Here is a 17,923-nt window from a genome sequence, read left to right as displayed (position 1 = left end):
GGGGGGGGGTTAACCGTCACCACACCTTAACAATCAACAGATGTACTCGTGCCAGAGGCCTGCATTGAAACTGTGGATTCGTAGCTGCCGTTACTCACTCGAAATTGGAAGACACAGAGAATATGCGTCTCGCGTGCAAGGGAGAAAGCCATGAGAGCTATTTTTTTTATTAATTTCACCTCGTCTTGTAAAGAATACCTTTGGATTTCCACCAACAAACCTCTGCCCATCTATGAAATTTGAGATTCGTCTGCATATCGTGCTGAAGTCTTTACTCTACAAGTCTTATAGAGGCCGAGAATATGCTTTTGTTCTGGTCTATAACTGCACCATTAAGAGGTCGCTAAGGAGATCAAGAGGCTTGTGGGAGAGTGCAAGAAGGGCAATGCATTTCCAGACTATCTGATTAGCGCTAGTTCAGTGTTAGGTGCACCTTGCGATTGCATACGTGCTCCGTGACCAGAATGGTCGACTCCAAAACTGCCAAGACAAAGTCTACACAGAATTCAAGGGATCCCGTCTGGCTTATTTCACCGACCCTGGTAAACCCGAAAACTCGCCATGTAGTCTTTGAAACGTCCCTTCTTTAACCAAGGTTGCAGTTTCCGTGGCGATTCCGTGCATCATATCAGGCCGTGGCAGTGTGATAGTTTTATTGCCTGAGCATTCCACCACCCGCCCGCTGATTTCTGGGTGCTCAAGGAAATGCTGATAAGAAGACACTATCTGGGAGACTGGAGTGATACTTTGCCAAATGTTAAAAATAAACTCTTGTAAAGGGTTCGATGTAAGGATCTACCTTTGCGGATTGACGGAAGCAAGAGTTGAAGCTCCAGTCAGCTTTGTAGCTACGATTCCTGGAAGAACGACGTTGACGGATATGTTTTCCTTCTGTTATCAAGTTAGTGACTCAGCAGGTTTCATAGGTATTCACTCTGCTCATGCCGGGTGAGTTTTACCAATTTCAGAACTGGCTCTACGGCCAACAAGGTCTGAATAACCTGTTTTGAGGTTCAAGAGAAGCCCGTCAGCCAACAAGCTGCGTCAATCATCCAATTGACTCACCGCTGCTTTTGCACCGCTGTATTCCGGGAAGCAGGGATGTGCATGTCGCCCTGCTAGGCTTGAGGTTGCGATAAGGTGGCCTCCGGGAACAGCATTCTTTCTCATAAAGTGGACTGCCAGCTGGATGCTATAAAGGACAGCCTTGAAGTCGACATCGGTACACTTTGTATCCGGTCGTGGAGGAATCCTGTACGGTCAGAAATCAAAATTGTTAATTAACGATTTTTAGTGAGGCGACACTCTTTCATTGGAAGATGGACCGCAGACTTACTCATCCATGCCCCTGCTTTCGAAAAGGTACAGAGAGCTTCTGTCAAATATGCCTGCATTTGCCAACACAGCATCCATCCTGCCGTATTTCTGCCACACAGTTTTGAATGCCTGGGCTTGCTGGTCGTAATCTGCCACGTCACAGTGAACGAAGTGTGCTTGTGGCCCCAACTCGGCGACCAAGGCCTCGCCAACATCCTTCTGCCAATCGAGGCAGGCTACGTTCCATCCTGTTCTGATGAGATCCCGAGCGATGGCTTCGCCGATGCCTGACTAGCACACCCCAATCGTCAGTAGTAGCCAGAGTCTGACAGCAACAAAGTACATACTGCGGCCCCCGTCAGGATAGCTGTTCGACTACCTTCCATCCTACACAATAAGAGATGAGAATAGGGGAAGGGAAGAAAAAGGTCAGGTGCTTTTTCTGTTTGTTCAACTTAAGCAGATTAACTACTTCCTTTCCTGCATGCGGAATCAATAATTCATATGTATCGATTTAACAGTGCACCTTGAAGATGAACTAGCGTATTGGCAGATGATTGTGGGGGTGTTCCAAAGGTAGCCTCGGCCAAGGCCCGGGATTGAAAACAATGTTGAACATTCATTCAGTGGACAGCATGCGGCTCGTTCATGTTGACTTGACGTGTCAGATGACCCAGAACTGAGATGTCGTATGACGCATTTGCAGCATAGCTTTAGCATGCCCTCTTTCCTCCTCGGAAGGCCGAAGCTCCAGGCAGGACGTAGATCGAGTTGAACCAGTCCGCCGAGGCGCCTGTTTAGGCAAATGTCCTCGGACCCTACTCGGTTTGTGTGTGTGGAGAGGCCACCAATCATGGCAGGATGATAGATCTCATTAAATTATCTAGAGACATGGTACCAACGAACCTCCTATATGTCTCCGAGCTTGTTGATCTGGGCAACGCCGCTTGGAGGTGTGTTGTCCAGCGGCTACCGCTTAGGTACCTCTACATGCATAGTGTGCTGGTACCGGCACATGTGGTGTAGCGGGAGCGACCACAAGGTGAACCTAATACCTCTAAGAAGTTCCAGTGCTTCCATTATTAACAATTAATCCCATGTTACCACTCCACCAGTAAGTGGTCCTTCTCACAACTTGGCAGAAGGGTTCGACGAACCTAAAGACATTCCCATGGTTATTAGCGTCATAATCAATAACGGGGAAGGGCAAAAAAGAACCCTTGGTTCATACGTACTTTGGAGCCTTGCATGTTTCTCTTCGAACCGCTTCTTTTGAGCATCCTCAACAATGCGCTCAGATAGTGCCTCAGCGGCATCATACACAGCCAATATCCTGCCTCTGCGAAGTGGCAAATTCTGTAATCTTTTAGCTTCCATCATGCTCTGTCCATCGTTCTTAGCAAGCTCTTGCTCCAAAAAGTCCAGCACACTTTGATGAAAGCTCGCTTGTGGGAAGATGCGATTGACAAGACCATGGTGTTTGAGTTCCTGGACAGTGATCTTCTCCCCAAACATCAAAATGTCATTAGCCCGATGGACGCCCATCGATTGAGCGAAGGTTGTGACTGATCCAAACTCTGGGACAAGGCCAAGGGCACTGAAAGGCGCTTGAAGCCAGACATTGTCAGCAGCAACGACGATATCTGCAACTCCTTTGGAACCAAACCGCCCCACCACCAACGGCTGGCCCGTTGAGAGCTAATATCAGGACCTTCCTATGGTCGATCATAGATCGAAGGAGCTCCATGGCTATATTTGGAGAGCAAGATTGTATTAGTCAATGATGATCTTGAGAGGCTGAATGGTATTATGTGTCTGAGGCTTCTTTGAAATTTTGGCTTACCCAACGCAACTCTTTGCATCTGTGCAACCTTCTTCTCTGCGGGATATGCGTACTTGACCTCTGGAGCACTCATCGCGGCTAGGCGCCGGAAAATAAGTCGTCAGTCTTGATGTTCTAGGCTTCCCCTTCTATCCTGTAGTGTAGTCTCGAGCACCCACGCCTGTCTTTCAAGAGTGGAAGCTTAAAGATGGTCCGCACTCTTACGCTCACCTTTAACGTCTGCCCCAGAAGAGAAGAATCTGCCCTCCCCGGTTATGACGGTGAACACTGTGTCCGGATTGGCATTGAGTTCTCGTAATGCCTGGATTACGTCTAGGATCAACCGGCCACCAAATGCATTTAGAGACTTGGGACGATTGAACTAATTTCCTCATTTAGCATGGAGGATCTTGAATAGAATAGATAACATACTTTGATGATACCAATCTGGCCTCGTAACTCAAAGATAATGTCGGTAAACGGTGTTTTCCTTGCAATTGCCATGTTGACCATTCTTGTACCCCTGTCTCTAAGTTGTGGATGAGATAAACAAGGTAAAGGGACTTGGCTTAGGGCTTGCTTAGGAGGTTTGGTAGGTAATGTAGGTAAATGGCGGAATTTAAAGCTTCAGGCGGGAACTTTTAGGTTGTGTCCCCGTGTCTTGGGCTCCGAGGCAATTTCCTATGGCGCTGCCAATTAAGGCCGACAGGACTAACCCTAACCCTCGGTGTCTTGGGCTCCGAGGCAAGTCGAAACCTTAGCCCTCCAGGTCTGCGGGGGCCTCTGGCAGACCGCCAATGGCGTGCACGATCACACCGTGTGTCATTCCAACATCAGCTTATATCATTATTGGCAAATTCCATAATTATGTGTGTAGTCGAAATGAAGTAGCTAGTTGATCGACAAAGTCAATCAAGACATAACAAACAGACACATCATATCCTATTGACAACCCCCATAGTAGGTAAAGAAGTTCATGTCAAGCATCTCTTGTTTCAGCTTGTAGAAGTGATAGATTGAGTAAGAGAAACGAGAACCTTAACATATGACGGAACAGAGGTCTCTTGCCAAGCTATGGCATGAGGCGCGTGTCCTCTTGGGGAACCTCTCTCTCCGCCCGCGATGCCAGGAAGGAGGCCCGGCGTGACGACACGATAGAGTCCCTCTCCAGCCAATGGATATCAGCTTCCACTCTTGAGTACTTACCCAACATGGAAGTGCTCGGATCACACGAGAAGGACAAAGTTGGCACAAGATCTGTGTAGTTTGAACAAAGCCAAACCAGAACCACCCAGTATCTAGGTTTTTTATTGCCTTCTCCGCCTGCTGATGAACTCCAACATCCATCAGCTCCTCGGAGATGACCCCATCTCCAAGAACCGCTTCTTGTCTGAGCTCACTTCTAAAGACGAGAATGGATTTTTATGTCCTTGAGTTTCGTCGCTGAGTAAATTGGTATGTTGAATTCAGGGCACCGTCACTTGTCCATTTATTCAATACTGTGGGTCTGTTTCTTTGCTCCTCACTCTGTCCTCATTTTCTTAACCTGTTTCCTTTTTTAAAAAAAAGAAAAATAGAAAAACAAATAGAAAAGAAAAAAGAAAATTCAATGACATCACATGTGCCTGGAAAAACACACAATGTTCAACCAACTTGGAGAGGGTTCAGTCGACATCAGACACTGGCGGACTCCGGTCCAGAATCATTGATTACTTTTTCGCCTCTGCCCTATAAATATCCGAGAGATGTCCATGCTCTTTCAGACCTATATCCACGAGTTCCGCGGCCTTGTGTTACAGCTTGGCCAACTCCAAACAGCCAACATGGCAGAAAAGCAGGATCAAATTCAAGAACAGATACGGGGGAATCTCAGAACGCTCTACTGCGTCCTCACTTGGCCAAAGGTAGTGTCAGCATCCCCACACTGACCCCGCACATGCTCCCAATCTCGTCCCCAAGACATAAACCGGTGAGCAATTGCATATGTTCAAACTCATGAGCAGCACGCGCAAGGTTACACTACTGACTTTGGAGTTCGGGATAGCTTGAATGGACCGGCATTCCATGTACTGACACACTGGTGGCTGTCTTTCCCATACGCTTACGTCGCTCTTTTTTTGCAGCGATATGGACCCTAAACACTGCAGAGACCACATGCTGGCAGCATGGCGAAAACGAAGTATGGTTCGCAAGATGCCGAACGAACACGCTGCTGACAGGCAGGCATAGCAAAACCCGAGAAGGAGTATACGCTCGTTATAGCACTATACCAGTGCTTTAAGAGCCCTTTCCTCTACGCCGTGATACCACGCCTGTGTCTCATCATCTTTCGTTATTCTCAGCCTGTGGTCATCAGACGCTGCATTACGTCTTTGGGAACTTTGAGACTCGATTTAGCCGACGCAGACGCGCATAGCATCATTCCTTACGTCGTGTTAGTGTATTTCGGGGTCGTCGTAAGGCTATTTCCTGCTTGATTTCACGGTATTCATTTCCCGTTGAACTGATCAAGACTGTCTACAATAGCTTGCGGCCTCGGAATATCAACGAAGGCTCAACAACCTGAGACTTGCGACCAAGAACGCCTTGACCGGTATCATTCATGAGAAGATGCTGAACCTACCGTGCTCCAAGACCGGAGAAGGAGAAGCAATCACACTTGTCAGTACTGATGTTGAAAGCGTTGAGAACGTCGCCGAAATGTTTCACGAAACTTGGGCTCAGGTCATCGAAGTGGTCATTGGGATGGGTCTCTTAGCAAGGGAGATTGGATGGCTCTGGCTACTGCTTGTTGGCCTCATAGTCCGTCAGTAACCCCCAGAACTTGATTCAATCTTGAAGGGGGTCGCAGGCGCTGACAAGAAGAGATCGGCTTGCAGTCTGCTCGCAAATGAGCCGATACGTAGCTCGCAACCTAAAACCTCGTCAGAAAGCGTTGAACGAGTCAACGCAGAGCCGGTTGACAGCCACCAGCAGCATGCTCAACTCGATAAAAACGATCAGGATGCTAGGTATCCAACCGCCCGTCGCCCGGCGTATTCAAGAGCTCAGGGAGGAGGAACTTGTTACTGCCTCACGAGTTCGGTGGATCATGGTGTACGCCAATGCCGTGGCCAATGCACTAGGCATCTTCTCACCAGCGGTTCTGCTTGTCCTCTTTGCGACCTGGCAAAGGCTTATCAACGGCACTGACCTGGATGCTGAGACATCATTCACGACTTTGATTTTGCTCGGCAGAGTTACCCATCCCGCTAACGTAGTCATGACGATCATCCCGAGGGCTTTCATAGCACTTGCCAGCTTCGAGAGACTCCAAGCCTACTTGACGAAACCGGAGCTGGAGGATCAAAGAATACAACCCACAGAACGAATGCCGGTAGCTAAAGCGGCACTGCGCGTCGATGGAGTCGCGGCCGGTTATGGAGGTATTCTTGTTCTCAATGAACTTCGGCTAGATTTCCGACCCGGATCCTTCACCATCGTGGCTGGTCCGGTGGGTTGTGGTAAGTCCACGATGCTAAGGGTGCTCCTAGGCGAGCTCGTGCCATCTCAAGGTTTCGTGACTTGCCAAGAGCGGCATATCAGCCATTGTGCTCAGAGGCCGTGGCTGCCTGGTGGTAGACTTCGCGATGTTATCACAGGGTTCAAGTCAGACTTCGACCGGCAGTGGTATCAAAAAGTAATCGAAGCGTGCTGTCTAACACGCGACTTTAAAACCCTCGATCTCCACGATGAAACACAAGTAGGCAGTCGCGGGATGAACTTATCGGGAGGTCAGAAGCAGCGAGTGGTAAGTGATCGATTCTTCGAGGCATTGGCTATGTTAGATTACTAACAAGATCTGGTCCCCTAGGCTTTGGCTCGAGCTGTGTTCGCCAAGAACCGAATCATTCTTCTTGATGACACATTTAGTGCTCTAGACGGGGAGACAGAGCGTCACGTCTTTGCAAATCTACTTGGTTCAAATGGCATTCTTAGACGACAAGGTATTACAATCGTTCTCGTGTCGAGCAGTGGTAAGTCCGCTTTAATGAAACCTTTTTAGAAGCTAAGGGAGCAAGAGCGGATTAACAAGAGTAGCCCAGTATTTTTCATTCGCAGATATGGTTGTTGTTATGGGCCCCGACGGCTTTGTTAAAGAGCAGGGTCATTGGTCGCAGATTCAAAGACAGGTAGCTGCGATCGACAGATTTAGAACGCATAAAGAAACGGGGGAAAACGGCTCAACAGAAGACAGCGAAGCTTTCAAGACAAGGATCAAAGCTGTTAAAGAAGCGGAGGAACAATTGGTTAAGCTACAACATCCTTGGGCCCTCCTAGGTACAGGACCACATATTTCCGTCCATATCACAGAATCTGATCTTAACCCGCGATAGGACACTACCTCGAGTTTGCCGACCTGGGAAGCTCTATCACCCTCTTTGCCTGTACTGCACTCTATTCGCTGTTTATCACGTTACCGCAGCATTGGCTTGAGCTCTGGACCAGCTCATCTGGCGAGCACTTTGCCTTCCACGCTGTTGGTTTGCTCACGATTGCATTGGTTGCTTGGACATCCACGAGTTGTCTCATGTGGTATGTGCACGCGACTTGCAGAATTGCCAAAGCTCGGATTGACATTCTCTGCTCGTAGGGCGACCCTTATTTGGCTGGCTCCCAAAGTCGGGTTAGGTTTGCACGCACACTTATTAGGTGTCATAACCTGGTATTATCCCTTGGATTCGATACATAAGCTCAGCTGATGAGTCTGTTAGCGCACCACTGGCATTCTTCTCGACAACAGGCACAGGTTCAATCATCAACCGGTAAGTCGCAAGCGGATATTTCAAGGCTAGGATAGCAAGGTCTGACCAAATGGTAAAGATTCAGCCAAGATATACAGCTTTATGGCAAGCAGCTCCCAATGGCTTTACAACATCTTTCAGTTCGTAAGGTCACCCCTTCGAAACAGAAAGACCCGGGAATTGCAACTAACATAATGTAGAAATTTTCAAGGCGTTTTTCCACGTCGGCCTCTTAGCTTTAGCCCAGCCTTGGCTTGTTTTGCTATCTCCATTTGCTATAGCTCTTGTCTACCTAGTTCAAAGCTTTTATCTTGAAAGATCTCGTCGGCTAAAACTGGCAGCTCTCGAAGCCAAAGCGGGGTTGTATGCAGCCTTCCTGGAATCGGTAACGTGAAACTTCAGCAGACGACCTGGCAGAACGCAACAGAAGCTGACCTGGAACAGATTGACGGACTGGAGACCATTCGCGCGTTTGGTTGGAGCCCTCATTCTGCCAAATCAAATCAGAGAGCGATCCAGCTAGCTCAAGATCCGGAACGGAAAGTCATGTGTCTGCAGGTCTGGTTCAATTTTGTTCTTGATATGCTGGGCTCTACCATCGGCGTTATTGTGATCATCGCTGCAATGTGCCGGTTCGTGGCCATGACTGGTGGTGAACTTGGTGTGGCGCTCAATACGCTATTTATCACAACGGTCACTCTACAGAGGCTCATCGAGTCCTGGTCTACGCTTGAAAACTCGCTTGGCGCAATCTCGAGGTTGAGGAAACTCGAAGACGAGACGTCCTGGAAGGCCGAAGCAGTGCAGGGTGGTGCCCAAGATGGCCATGGCAATTTTATGGTGAAGGGCCAACTCCATTTGAGAAATGTCACTGCTTCATATCAGTCAGAAAACCTCGCAGGCACATCTCAGTTATTGTAGTTACTTACAGATTACAGAGCAAATACTCTCGCACTTGATGGCATCAATCTCGCGATAGATAGAGGACAGAAGATTGTCATCATTGGCCGGACCGGCAGGTATGTTACACGAAGCTCGCTTTCGTCACTGTATGGGCTACAGGCTCCTGACCAACTTTCTGCCCACGCAGTGGCAAAAGTTCTCTTCTTTTGGCCTTATTGCGGATGCTACCTCTCACCGCGGGTCATATCGAGATCGACGGCGTCGATATTACATCACTGGATTCAGACTTCCTTCGAAGACACTTCTTTGTGGTTATTGCACAGGACCCTTTCCTCTTGCCAGATGAAAGCCTTCGTTTCAACCTCGACGCGGCAGAAGAAGCTCTGGACTCGCAACTTGTCGAGGCCTTGATCAAGGTTGGCCTCTGGTCCGTCTTGCAAGCGAGTGAAGCGCACCTGGCGGAAACACTAAAAGGTGACAAGACGACGCCTGATCTCATCCTGGACAAAAAGCTGTCAAACTTCCCCAGTCTCTCGGCCGGGCAGTCTGAGCTGTTCGCACTCGCAAGGGCTATCGTCAAAGCAGAACGGCTACGCGAGGTCGGATCGTACCCGGTCATATTGTTGGACGAGGCAACATCATCTGTAGACGCGGAGACAGAGGCAGCAGTACATGCGATTGTGGATAGGGAGTTCAGCCATCGTGGGCATACGGTTCTCATCGTCACGCATAGGGTTGGCCCTCTGGCAGAATACATGAGAGCCGGGAGAGATTTGGTTGTGAATATGGCTGATGGAAAAGCCCAGCAGGCTGACATGAATGAAGTAGTTGAGTTGTCCACTTAGGATGTGGTCTCTCTGCCTACCTCGAGTTGGTGAGCCGCGGTTCAGATAGGAGATAGGAGCCACACGTGACCTTCTCCCGGCGCGAAAAATTATCGCGATACTATCGCACCAAAATCCCGCGTACCATGAGTCACTTGAAAGACATTTCAGCAATCCGTCTCGCTTATAACCGAGGAAGCAATAGAAGGGGCTGGCGCTCCCCGACAAAAGTTGCCTGGTGATGAGCTGGAACCCGTTTCGCGCATCGCGGCCAGACGTAGGATGGATCTCGGTTGGCCTTGCCTCGTCGTTCCCCGACCTCGACGATGACATGCTCAGTCTTGCCGAGCCCCGGCCTTGCAGCGATGCGGAAACCAGGCCGGGCTGCAGAGTCTTCAAGGTGCCACAAGATGATACCTCACGCAACTCCGAGGTAGTACTCGTGGACGAAGACCCGGAGTTGATGGACTTGAAGGAACAGGTCGTGGTCTTTCGATACAAGGGCAAGTTCTATGCCGTTGATCATGTACGTTCATCCAAGAGTCTCCCTCCTCCTTCTTAGAAGATTGCCTAATGGTGTCCTGGTTAGCAATGCCCGCATGCATCATTCCCTCTGTCGAGAGGCACCCCCTTCGACATTGAGGATTTCGGAATGGTACTCAGCGCTGGCGTGACGTGCCCAAAGCACGGCTGGTCATTCGACTTGATCACCGGCATGGCCGACCACGCGAGGTACAAGCTGAAGACGTGGGAAGTCCAGCTACGCGACGTCAAGGACGCGCTGCCCGCAGGCGATGCCGCTGATCCGAAAGTGCCCCAGGAGGTATGGGTTCGAAGGAAACCCAAGATGGGCTAGGAGAGACAGACCACTTTGGTGGTTTGAAGCCTTGTAAAGTTGACGACATACGACGACAGTAATGGCAAGTGAAGAACGACTCGGCTTCGGGATGTTCGTCTTCCTTGTCCAGGAGGCACCGGGAGGGCAAAGACTGGCGGCCCAGTTGAATCTCTCAAAGAAGGGAAATCAATTCTTTTATGGGATGAGAATATCGCCTGATTGTGTGACTACTTGTAGTCAAGCACCCATAGTCATCCTGTGTGACATACAGCGATGAGTGAAATCTCAACCGAGTGTTTCTGGCCAATACCATGGTGTTTCAAACACCGCATTGGTGCCCAATGCGGGGTCGGGCTGAGCTCTCAGCAATACGTGCCAAACATAATAATAAATTTGAACTACTTCCTTGTCAACTTTGTGATGTCCTCTCTAACATCGAATGCGCCCAGAAAGAGCTATTCAACTAGGATTTTGCATCGACCTCATTTAGCGTCAACAAATGATCTGCCTTACTTGCCGCAAAGTCTTGAGCACCCCTTGCACGCCCTTCCATAAAGATGCCCCGCAGATTTTCAGCCATCATCACCATCGTTCTTGGGGTAGTCTCAAAACCTCAATAGAGATAGGGTGTTACGCCTGCAACGAGTTTTGAAAAGTCGTGACTGACAGTGGGTGCCGATTTGGGGACCAGACTAGAGCGCAAGATTACCTGAACGAATCAAGTTCAGAGGACGCTAATACTCACTCTGAAGACTTCATCACTGAGATTATTCTATGGGATGATTCTTACGATGACCAAGGATGCTTGAGTATGTCGGTCAGACTTAAGTACACTCCAGATGACACCCGATGCCAGTTTGTGCTAGATCCACATGAAGGTACGTAACGAGATCTTCGCCCACCTTCGTCGGTCCTCAAAACTTTTACTGAATCATGGAACATCAAATAGATTCTTCTCAACTAGTATCCAACCCCATGCTATCATCAAGCACACGGTCTGAGGAAAGTCTGCCGCTTGCTAAGCGGTGGGTGGCTGATTGCTTGGCAATGCATGAGCACTGTGGTGGTGCCGCGAGAGAGACGCCCTGGTACCCAAGTCGACTACTGCACTGGGAGAACTTGGATGACTTGAGGTCTTTGTGCCGCATCGTTGAAACACAGGATCTTCATGTGCCATACATGACGCTCAGCCACTGCTGAGGCAACATCGAATGTTTGAGCCTCGACACGGACAACTATGCCCTGTTACTCCAGGGCATTCCGATAGGCGACCTGCCGATCCTATATCGCGACGCGATTCATGTTGCGCAACAGCTGGATATTACATATCTATGGATCGACTCACTCTGTATCATTCAGAGAGGAGACAATCTGGAAGACTGGCGCCGTGAGTCAAGTCTAATGGATAAAGTCTACTCTAATGCCTTTTGTAACATTTCTTCCTGTCATGCACCCAACTCTCACTGTTCTCTTTTCTCAGACCGCAATCCAACAATCCTTTCCCATGATACTTCTGATATTGAGGTTGGGACCCTTGGTCTCTATAGTATCTATCACCACGATCTTTGGAGAAAGGAGGTCCTTGAAGCCTTAGTCAATACTAGAGGGTGGGTCATGCAGGAACGCCTGCTATCCCCACGGATCCTGTATTTCGGTGAACGCCAGATTTTCTGGGAATGTCGGCATAGAACCTGTGCCGAAAGCTATCCAAGAGGTCTGCCGCGAGGAATGGTCGTGTCAGTCCCTTTGTTGAACAAGCATTTTACCCTTTTCAGAAATGCAGATGGCGTTGGAACAAGGTGGCCACGGGATTCCTACGACACATGGGCAATAATTGTGGAATCTTATGCCGCCTGCAACCTGACATTCTCCCAGGACAAACTCATCGCTATTTCTGCGGTGGCCAAAGTAATGCAATGATTTCTCGACGACCAGTATATCGCTGGTATGTGGTGAAGGTCCTTGGAGCACGAACTCCTCTGGGTAGTGAAGTTGTCCAAGACCAGGACATCGACGGACGCGCCTCGACCCTATCGTGCACCTAGCTGGTCGTGGGCCGCTGTGGATGATCCGGCCATTTCTTCGCCAATATGCCCTGATGCAGAGTTTCTGTTTGAAGTGGAGAGTTTCCAACTTGATTACACGACGAGCGATGAGTTCGGACTTATCGAGGGTGGATGGCTACGACTATGGGGGGTCTTGAAGCACCTCAGACTCTTGCGTCTGAACCGTTCTTCCAACTGGACGCCATGGGCTATGGTAGTCAATGGCGTAAATATCTCTATGGCAACCGACTACGGGTCATATTTCCAACCGCAGGTTATGCTCGATCGTTTGCAAGCCGATTTCAGAGAACAGAATAATGAGGCCCTCTTGTTCTGTGTTCCCGTTAGGTGGCTGCATGACGACGATGGGTCCATTCACATGCTTCTTGTTGGAGTTAATCGATCACAAGACGCCAACTTATCGCTGAATCGGACTTGCTCGGGGATGGGGAGATGAGATGAGGGCTAGAATTGTGGCAAGTGATGTGGATGGCCGCGATATGCCTTGTGATGAGTTTCGGGACGGCCGACATTTGGTACGTATTGTGTGAATTACGCGCACATAATCAAAACATCCACTCTCTACTTGATGATGGCTAGACTGCACCATGTTAGACAGAGGATAAGACTACTGACGTGCCAATATAACAAACTTGTATCTCGTTTTAGAGGGTGCCAACGAATCAAAATGGAGACAAATAGGACCCCAAGCTCTTCGGTGCAATGAAGTGCCGACAGAGAGCCGTGGAGGAACGAGTGTGGGGTTACAGGCACCGTCCCCATGTTGTGCGTGTACTAAGAGGCGAAAAGACTGGATCCGCGTCGCCGCCATCGGCAAACTCGCGAGCAGTCCCCACGGGCGGTGATCGGAAGCCAGGTCGAAACCCCGCCGAGGCGATGCGAAGCGACCAGACGTCTCCGGCATCGCCACTTTGCCCGGATTTATTCTGCGACTCGCACTCTCCGGCGCAGCCTCATCCCCCCTCAATTACATTTGTACATCCCGGCAAAGATCCTTGAGACACCTTGACCAAGCGCAACAGTACTCGCGTTGAGATACATCACATACGTCACGCAGTTTACACCCCACCATGCCGTTCAAGACGCCGGTCCGCACAGCTCTGCAAGAGCACCCTACTTCGTGGGGTTTCTGGCTCACGTATGTGACTGTGACCCCTGGCTGATCTATATGCGTCTCCCTCTTTCTGACACTTGAGACGTGTAGCGTCGCCAATTCGACAGTTGCCCGAACCCTGCTTGCCTCGAGCAAGACTGCCCCTGATGGCGGCTTCTCCTGGGTCCTGGTCGACGCCGAGCACGGCCTGATCGCGGATAACCACTACTACGACGTATGAACACAAACCCTGGACCACAGCCCAGACCGAGCGATGAGGGCTGACATATGCGAAAACACAGCTCAACCAGGCAGTATCCTCGATGAACGCGAGCCCCATTATCCGGATACCGTGGGGAGAGGAATGGATGATCAAGCGGGCGCTGGACTCGGGCGCGCACGGAATTCTTGTCCCCATGTGCCACACTCCTGTATGTGGATCTCTTTGCGCAATATGAAGACCTTGCGGTAACTCTTTGCATATAGGAAGACGCAGCCAAGATTGTCAAGTACTGCAAGTACCCGCCCACCGGGACCCGAGGCTACGGACCTCTGTACTCGACCCACGCCTTCTCGGAGCTGTCTGCGGCCGAGTACGACGCAGGAGCCGACAAGGAGCTGGTCATCGGGGTGCAGATCGAGTCTCAGTCGGGCGTGGACAACGTCGAGGCCATCGCAAAGGTCGACGGTCTGGACATGCTGCTGATCGGTATGTTCTGAGTCTGGACAGAGCTTTCTGGTTTGCTTCTTGACTGACGCTTGCCATTGTAGGTCCCTTCGACCTGGCGCTGCAGATGGGTGTCACTCGTTTTGGTCCCGACCACGAGGCTGCCATCGAGCGAATCCGCAAGGCAGCCAAGGATGCTGGCAAGATTGCTGCTATTTTCTGTGAGTGATTTGTGCTCTTTGGTGGCGACTATGTGTAAGCTAATCTCGCGTCTTGTAGGCACGACCGGCGAGCAGGCAAAGATGCGCGCGGATCAGGGCTTCGACATGGTCTCCGTCATCACCGACGTCGGTCTGCTGGGAGAGGCCATGGCTCGCGAGCTCAACAACGCCAAGGGCAAGGGTGCGTCCGGTGAGAAGAGAGCAGGGTACTAGGCAAAGGGTATAGAGTCTTCGCCTAGCTCTGCTAGATAAAAGCACAATGAACAGAAGTGTTGATCAAGCTTCCTTTCGAATGCCGAGTGGAGAGCTGATCCCAGATATCCGGGAGCTCCAGAATCAGCTGAGACATCAAGGTGCACATGTTGCGGACCCGAGCGCAATTGTCAAGACAGCTAGCCATATCAGTCCAAGAGACCCCCTGTTGGTTGTGTCGCAGTGGGCAGACACACGCACAGGCTCCCCAACTGTGATAATGTTCCAAGAACATCTTCTCTTCAAACCAGTCCCATCGAAAACCTCTGCAATCTTCCCTCAATGGCGCCATTCACCCGAGAAGCTAGATCCAGCAGTTGAGCCAGTACCGCTGACGTATTAGCATCTGCAACCGCTGATAGGGCGTCTGGGCGACGAGTGTGGGGGGTTCGAATCCACCGGGCGGATCGCCCTCCTCTCGTCTCGCGACTAAACTCGTTGAGGTGGGGTGCGATCTGTTGGGTCAGAATGCTGTGACGAAGACGCGCAGTGAATGCACGTTGGAGGGGCATTTACCCGAGGCGTTTCTCGGTCTGCCTCGCCAGTGATGTCTTGTCCTCATCTGCTGACTCCCTCCACGCGTGACTTTGCCATGTCGTTGCGCAGAGTCTCTCCTCATCATCAACAGGAGCAGAAACCATGAGCAAAAGCACGACGACCTTTCTTCGAAAGCCGCTGTCCAGCGTCCTGCTGGCGGAGGCCAGGCGCCCTCGACGCACTTTCGCCCCAATCTCCAAGCATGCGCGCAGCTTAGCGACGCAGGTCGACACTCCTCGAAGCACCCCGTCTGGCATTTCTCCTCCTCCGCCGCCTCCGGTCGAGACTACACCCGAGACCCTTGAACAACAAGAACGGGAGAGAAAGGCACGCAAGATCTTCCAAGATGCCGTCGCCGCCACAGCGCCGCGGAACAACTGGACCAAGGAGGAGATCTCAGCCATCTACTACCAGCCGCTGATGGAGCTGGCCTACCAAGCCGTGAGTCACCCGCGATCCCACGGAATCCGAGCGGGGGGCCTATTTCTAACATCTGTCTGCTCCAGGGCACCCTGCACCGCCGCTTCCACGCGCCCGGCGAGGTCCAGCTCTGCACCCTCATGAACATCAAGACGGGCGGCTGCACCGAGGACTGCTCCTACTGCGCCCAGTCGACGCGCTACCAGGCCGGCACGGGCGTCGCCGCCCAGCGCGTGGCGACGGTCGACTCGGTGCTCGAGGCCGCGCGCCAGGCCCGCGACAACGGCAGCACGCGCTTCTGCATGGGCGCCGCCTGGCGCGACATGCGGGGGCGCAAGAACAGCCTGCGCAACGTCGCCGCCATGGTGCGCGGCGTGCGCGCCCTCGGCATGGAGGCCTGCGTCACGCTCGGCATGATCGACGGCGCGCAGGCCGCGGAGCTCAAGGAGGCCGGCCTCACGGCGTACAACCACAACGTCGACACGAGCCGCGAGTTCTACCCCTCTGTCATCTCGACCCGGACGTATGACGAGCGCCTGCGCACGCTGGGCCATGTGAGGGACGCCGGGATCAATGTGTGCTCGGGAGGCATATTGGGATTGGGGGAGTCGTCTACGGACAGGGTCGGGCTGTTGCACACCGTCTCGACGCTGCCGTCGCACCCGGAGAGCTTTCCCGTGAACGCGCTCGTGCCCATCAAGGGGACGCCGCTGGGCGATAGGGAACCCGTGGCGTTTACGAGCATGCTGCGCACCATCGCGACGGCCCGCATCATCATGCCGGCCACGATCATCCGCATCGCGGCGGGGCGCAAGACCATGTCCGAGGAGAAGCAGGCGCTGTGCTTCATGGCGGGCGCCAACGCCATCTTCACTGGGGAGAAGATGCTGACGACCGAGTGCAACGGGTGGGACGAGGACAACGCCATGTTTGGCCGCTGGGGCCTGTCGGCTATGAAGAGCTTCGAGAAGAAGTCGCCAGAGGAAGCGTAGAGACAGTAAAATTAAGCAAACCTGACTGATAAAGAATGACGAGACAGTCCTATTTGAGGAAAGAGAGACTAGTCGCCCAGCATCCTCACGACAGAAGCTCCTTCAGCCGGCGCCGCAGAGCAGCCTCGCCTTCATCCCATCCTGGCTCCAGCTTGGTCCCGAAATCAGCACCGTACCTATTGTTCTCATCGAACATGGAAACCGTCCCCAGCATTGCGTAAGCTCGAGTATGAAGCCTGTCTTGTACACCATCCCGTGTATCCTGCTCCCAGAGCTTACGGGCTTCATCAGCAAATCCGCTGAGGGGTACGTCCACGACCTTCCATTCCTGCCCCCCCAACTCCTCCTTGATGATACCGATGAGCTCGTTCGTCGACACGGTATGACTGGCAAAGTACGCAGGCCTGTTGTGGAAAAGATGCGGCTGCTTGAGTACGGCAACGACTGCGTCGCCAGTCATTGCAAGTCGGCTCATGCAATACTTTTGGTTGCCCGATCCGAAGCGAGTGATTGTCTTGGTCCTTTTGTCCACCCAGAATATCCCCTGCTCGATCGCCCAATCGAACCACACCCCGATGTTGACAGCGGTCCAAGAGAGTGTAGCTTTAGTCCTGGCAAGGACGTCATCGAGTTGTCTCTGCGCCTCCAGTTTGGGTTCGTAGAGAAGCACCTCGTCAAGGTACGGATTGAAAGAGTCGGCTCCGAATTCCGGCGTGATGAGATGGGAGACACCCGCTGCAACGGCTGCCTCCACGATGGCACGCTGGTGGCCAGCCGCGGCTGGGTTGAAGGCTTCGACTACTGCATGCTGGTCTTGAAAGGCGGAAGTCAGGGCAGCGGTGTCGCTGTAACTCGACGTCTTCACTGTTACATCGGGCGATGTATTGGCCTTGCTTTCCGGGCGGACGACAGCGGTGACCACAAAGCCAGCTTTGAGGAGCGCTGCAACGACGACTTGGCCGAGATTACCGGAAGCCTATCAAACTGGAAGTCAGTCTATATCGTTACGGTGCAATTTCTCCTGTCCTTTTCCTCTTGTTTCCCGCCTCTTCGTTGTCGACATGAACCAGGTAGGTGGGCGAGCTTCGACTTACACCAAGTACAGCAACGTTCTTGATTTCAACCATTTTGAAACTTTGCGACAGAGGCACAAGGATGTAAACGAGTCTGAATGACTTGACACCCTT

General features: G+C 51.6%; 6 protein-coding genes across 6 annotated transcripts; 4 read left to right on the top strand and 2 right to left on the bottom strand.

Moving 5' to 3' along the window:
- Positions 1–795: 795 nt before the first annotated feature.
- On the bottom strand, positions 796–3,233 carry E0L32_007579 (uncharacterized protein; the record flags this gene model as incomplete). Its single annotated transcript, XM_031142338.1, has 6 exons — positions 796–891; positions 1,066–1,252; positions 1,337–1,608; positions 1,665–1,704; positions 2,549–2,924; positions 3,161–3,233. 6 exons carry the CDS (start codon positions 3,231–3,233, stop codon positions 796–798), a joined length of 1,044 nt encoding a protein of 347 aa, XP_030993553.1.
- A 2,910-nt stretch (positions 3,234–6,143) lies between these two features.
- On the top strand, positions 6,144–9,671 carry E0L32_007578 (uncharacterized protein; the record flags this gene model as incomplete). Its single annotated transcript, XM_031142337.1, has 8 exons — positions 6,144–6,929; positions 6,993–7,155; positions 7,241–7,459; positions 7,516–7,714; positions 7,894–7,944; positions 8,265–8,807; positions 8,862–8,942; positions 9,014–9,671. 8 exons carry the CDS (start codon positions 6,144–6,146, stop codon positions 9,669–9,671), a joined length of 2,700 nt encoding a protein of 899 aa, XP_030993552.1.
- A 220-nt stretch (positions 9,672–9,891) lies between these two features.
- Positions 9,892–10,506, top strand: E0L32_007577 (uncharacterized protein; the record flags this gene model as incomplete). The annotated part of the gene is made up of 2 exons (XM_031142336.1): positions 9,892–10,176; positions 10,240–10,506. The coding sequence occupies 2 exons, from the start codon at positions 9,892–9,894 to the stop codon at positions 10,504–10,506; spliced, it is 552 nt and encodes a 183-aa protein (XP_030993551.1).
- A 3,118-nt stretch (positions 10,507–13,624) lies between these two features.
- On the top strand, positions 13,625–14,748 carry E0L32_007576 (uncharacterized protein; the record flags this gene model as incomplete). Its single annotated transcript, XM_031142335.1, has 6 exons — positions 13,625–13,692; positions 13,759–13,882; positions 13,950–14,078; positions 14,134–14,356; positions 14,419–14,535; positions 14,594–14,748. 6 exons carry the CDS (start codon positions 13,625–13,627, stop codon positions 14,746–14,748), a joined length of 816 nt encoding a protein of 271 aa, XP_030993550.1.
- Positions 14,749–15,426: 678 nt separating this feature from the next.
- On the top strand, positions 15,427–16,736 carry E0L32_007575 (uncharacterized protein; the record flags this gene model as incomplete). Its single annotated transcript, XM_031142334.1, has 2 exons — positions 15,427–15,765; positions 15,831–16,736. The coding sequence occupies 2 exons, from the start codon at positions 15,427–15,429 to the stop codon at positions 16,734–16,736; spliced, it is 1,245 nt and encodes a 414-aa protein (XP_030993549.1).
- Positions 16,737–16,821: 85 nt separating this feature from the next.
- On the bottom strand, positions 16,822–17,863 carry E0L32_007574 (uncharacterized protein; the record flags this gene model as incomplete). Its single annotated transcript, XM_031142333.1, has 2 exons — positions 16,822–17,712; positions 17,831–17,863. 2 exons carry the CDS (start codon positions 17,861–17,863, stop codon positions 16,822–16,824), a joined length of 924 nt encoding a protein of 307 aa, XP_030993548.1.
- Between the last annotated feature and the right edge of the window lie 60 nt (positions 17,864–17,923).

The sequence above is a fragment of the Thyridium curvatum genome, assembly GCF_004353045.1.
Source record: "Thyridium curvatum strain D216 chromosome Unknown NODE_46_length_333320_cov_79.933738, whole genome shotgun sequence".
NCBI lineage: Eukaryota > Fungi > Ascomycota > Sordariomycetes > Thyridiales > Thyridiaceae > Thyridium > Thyridium curvatum.
This window is presented reverse-complemented; position numbering and strand designations above follow the sequence as displayed.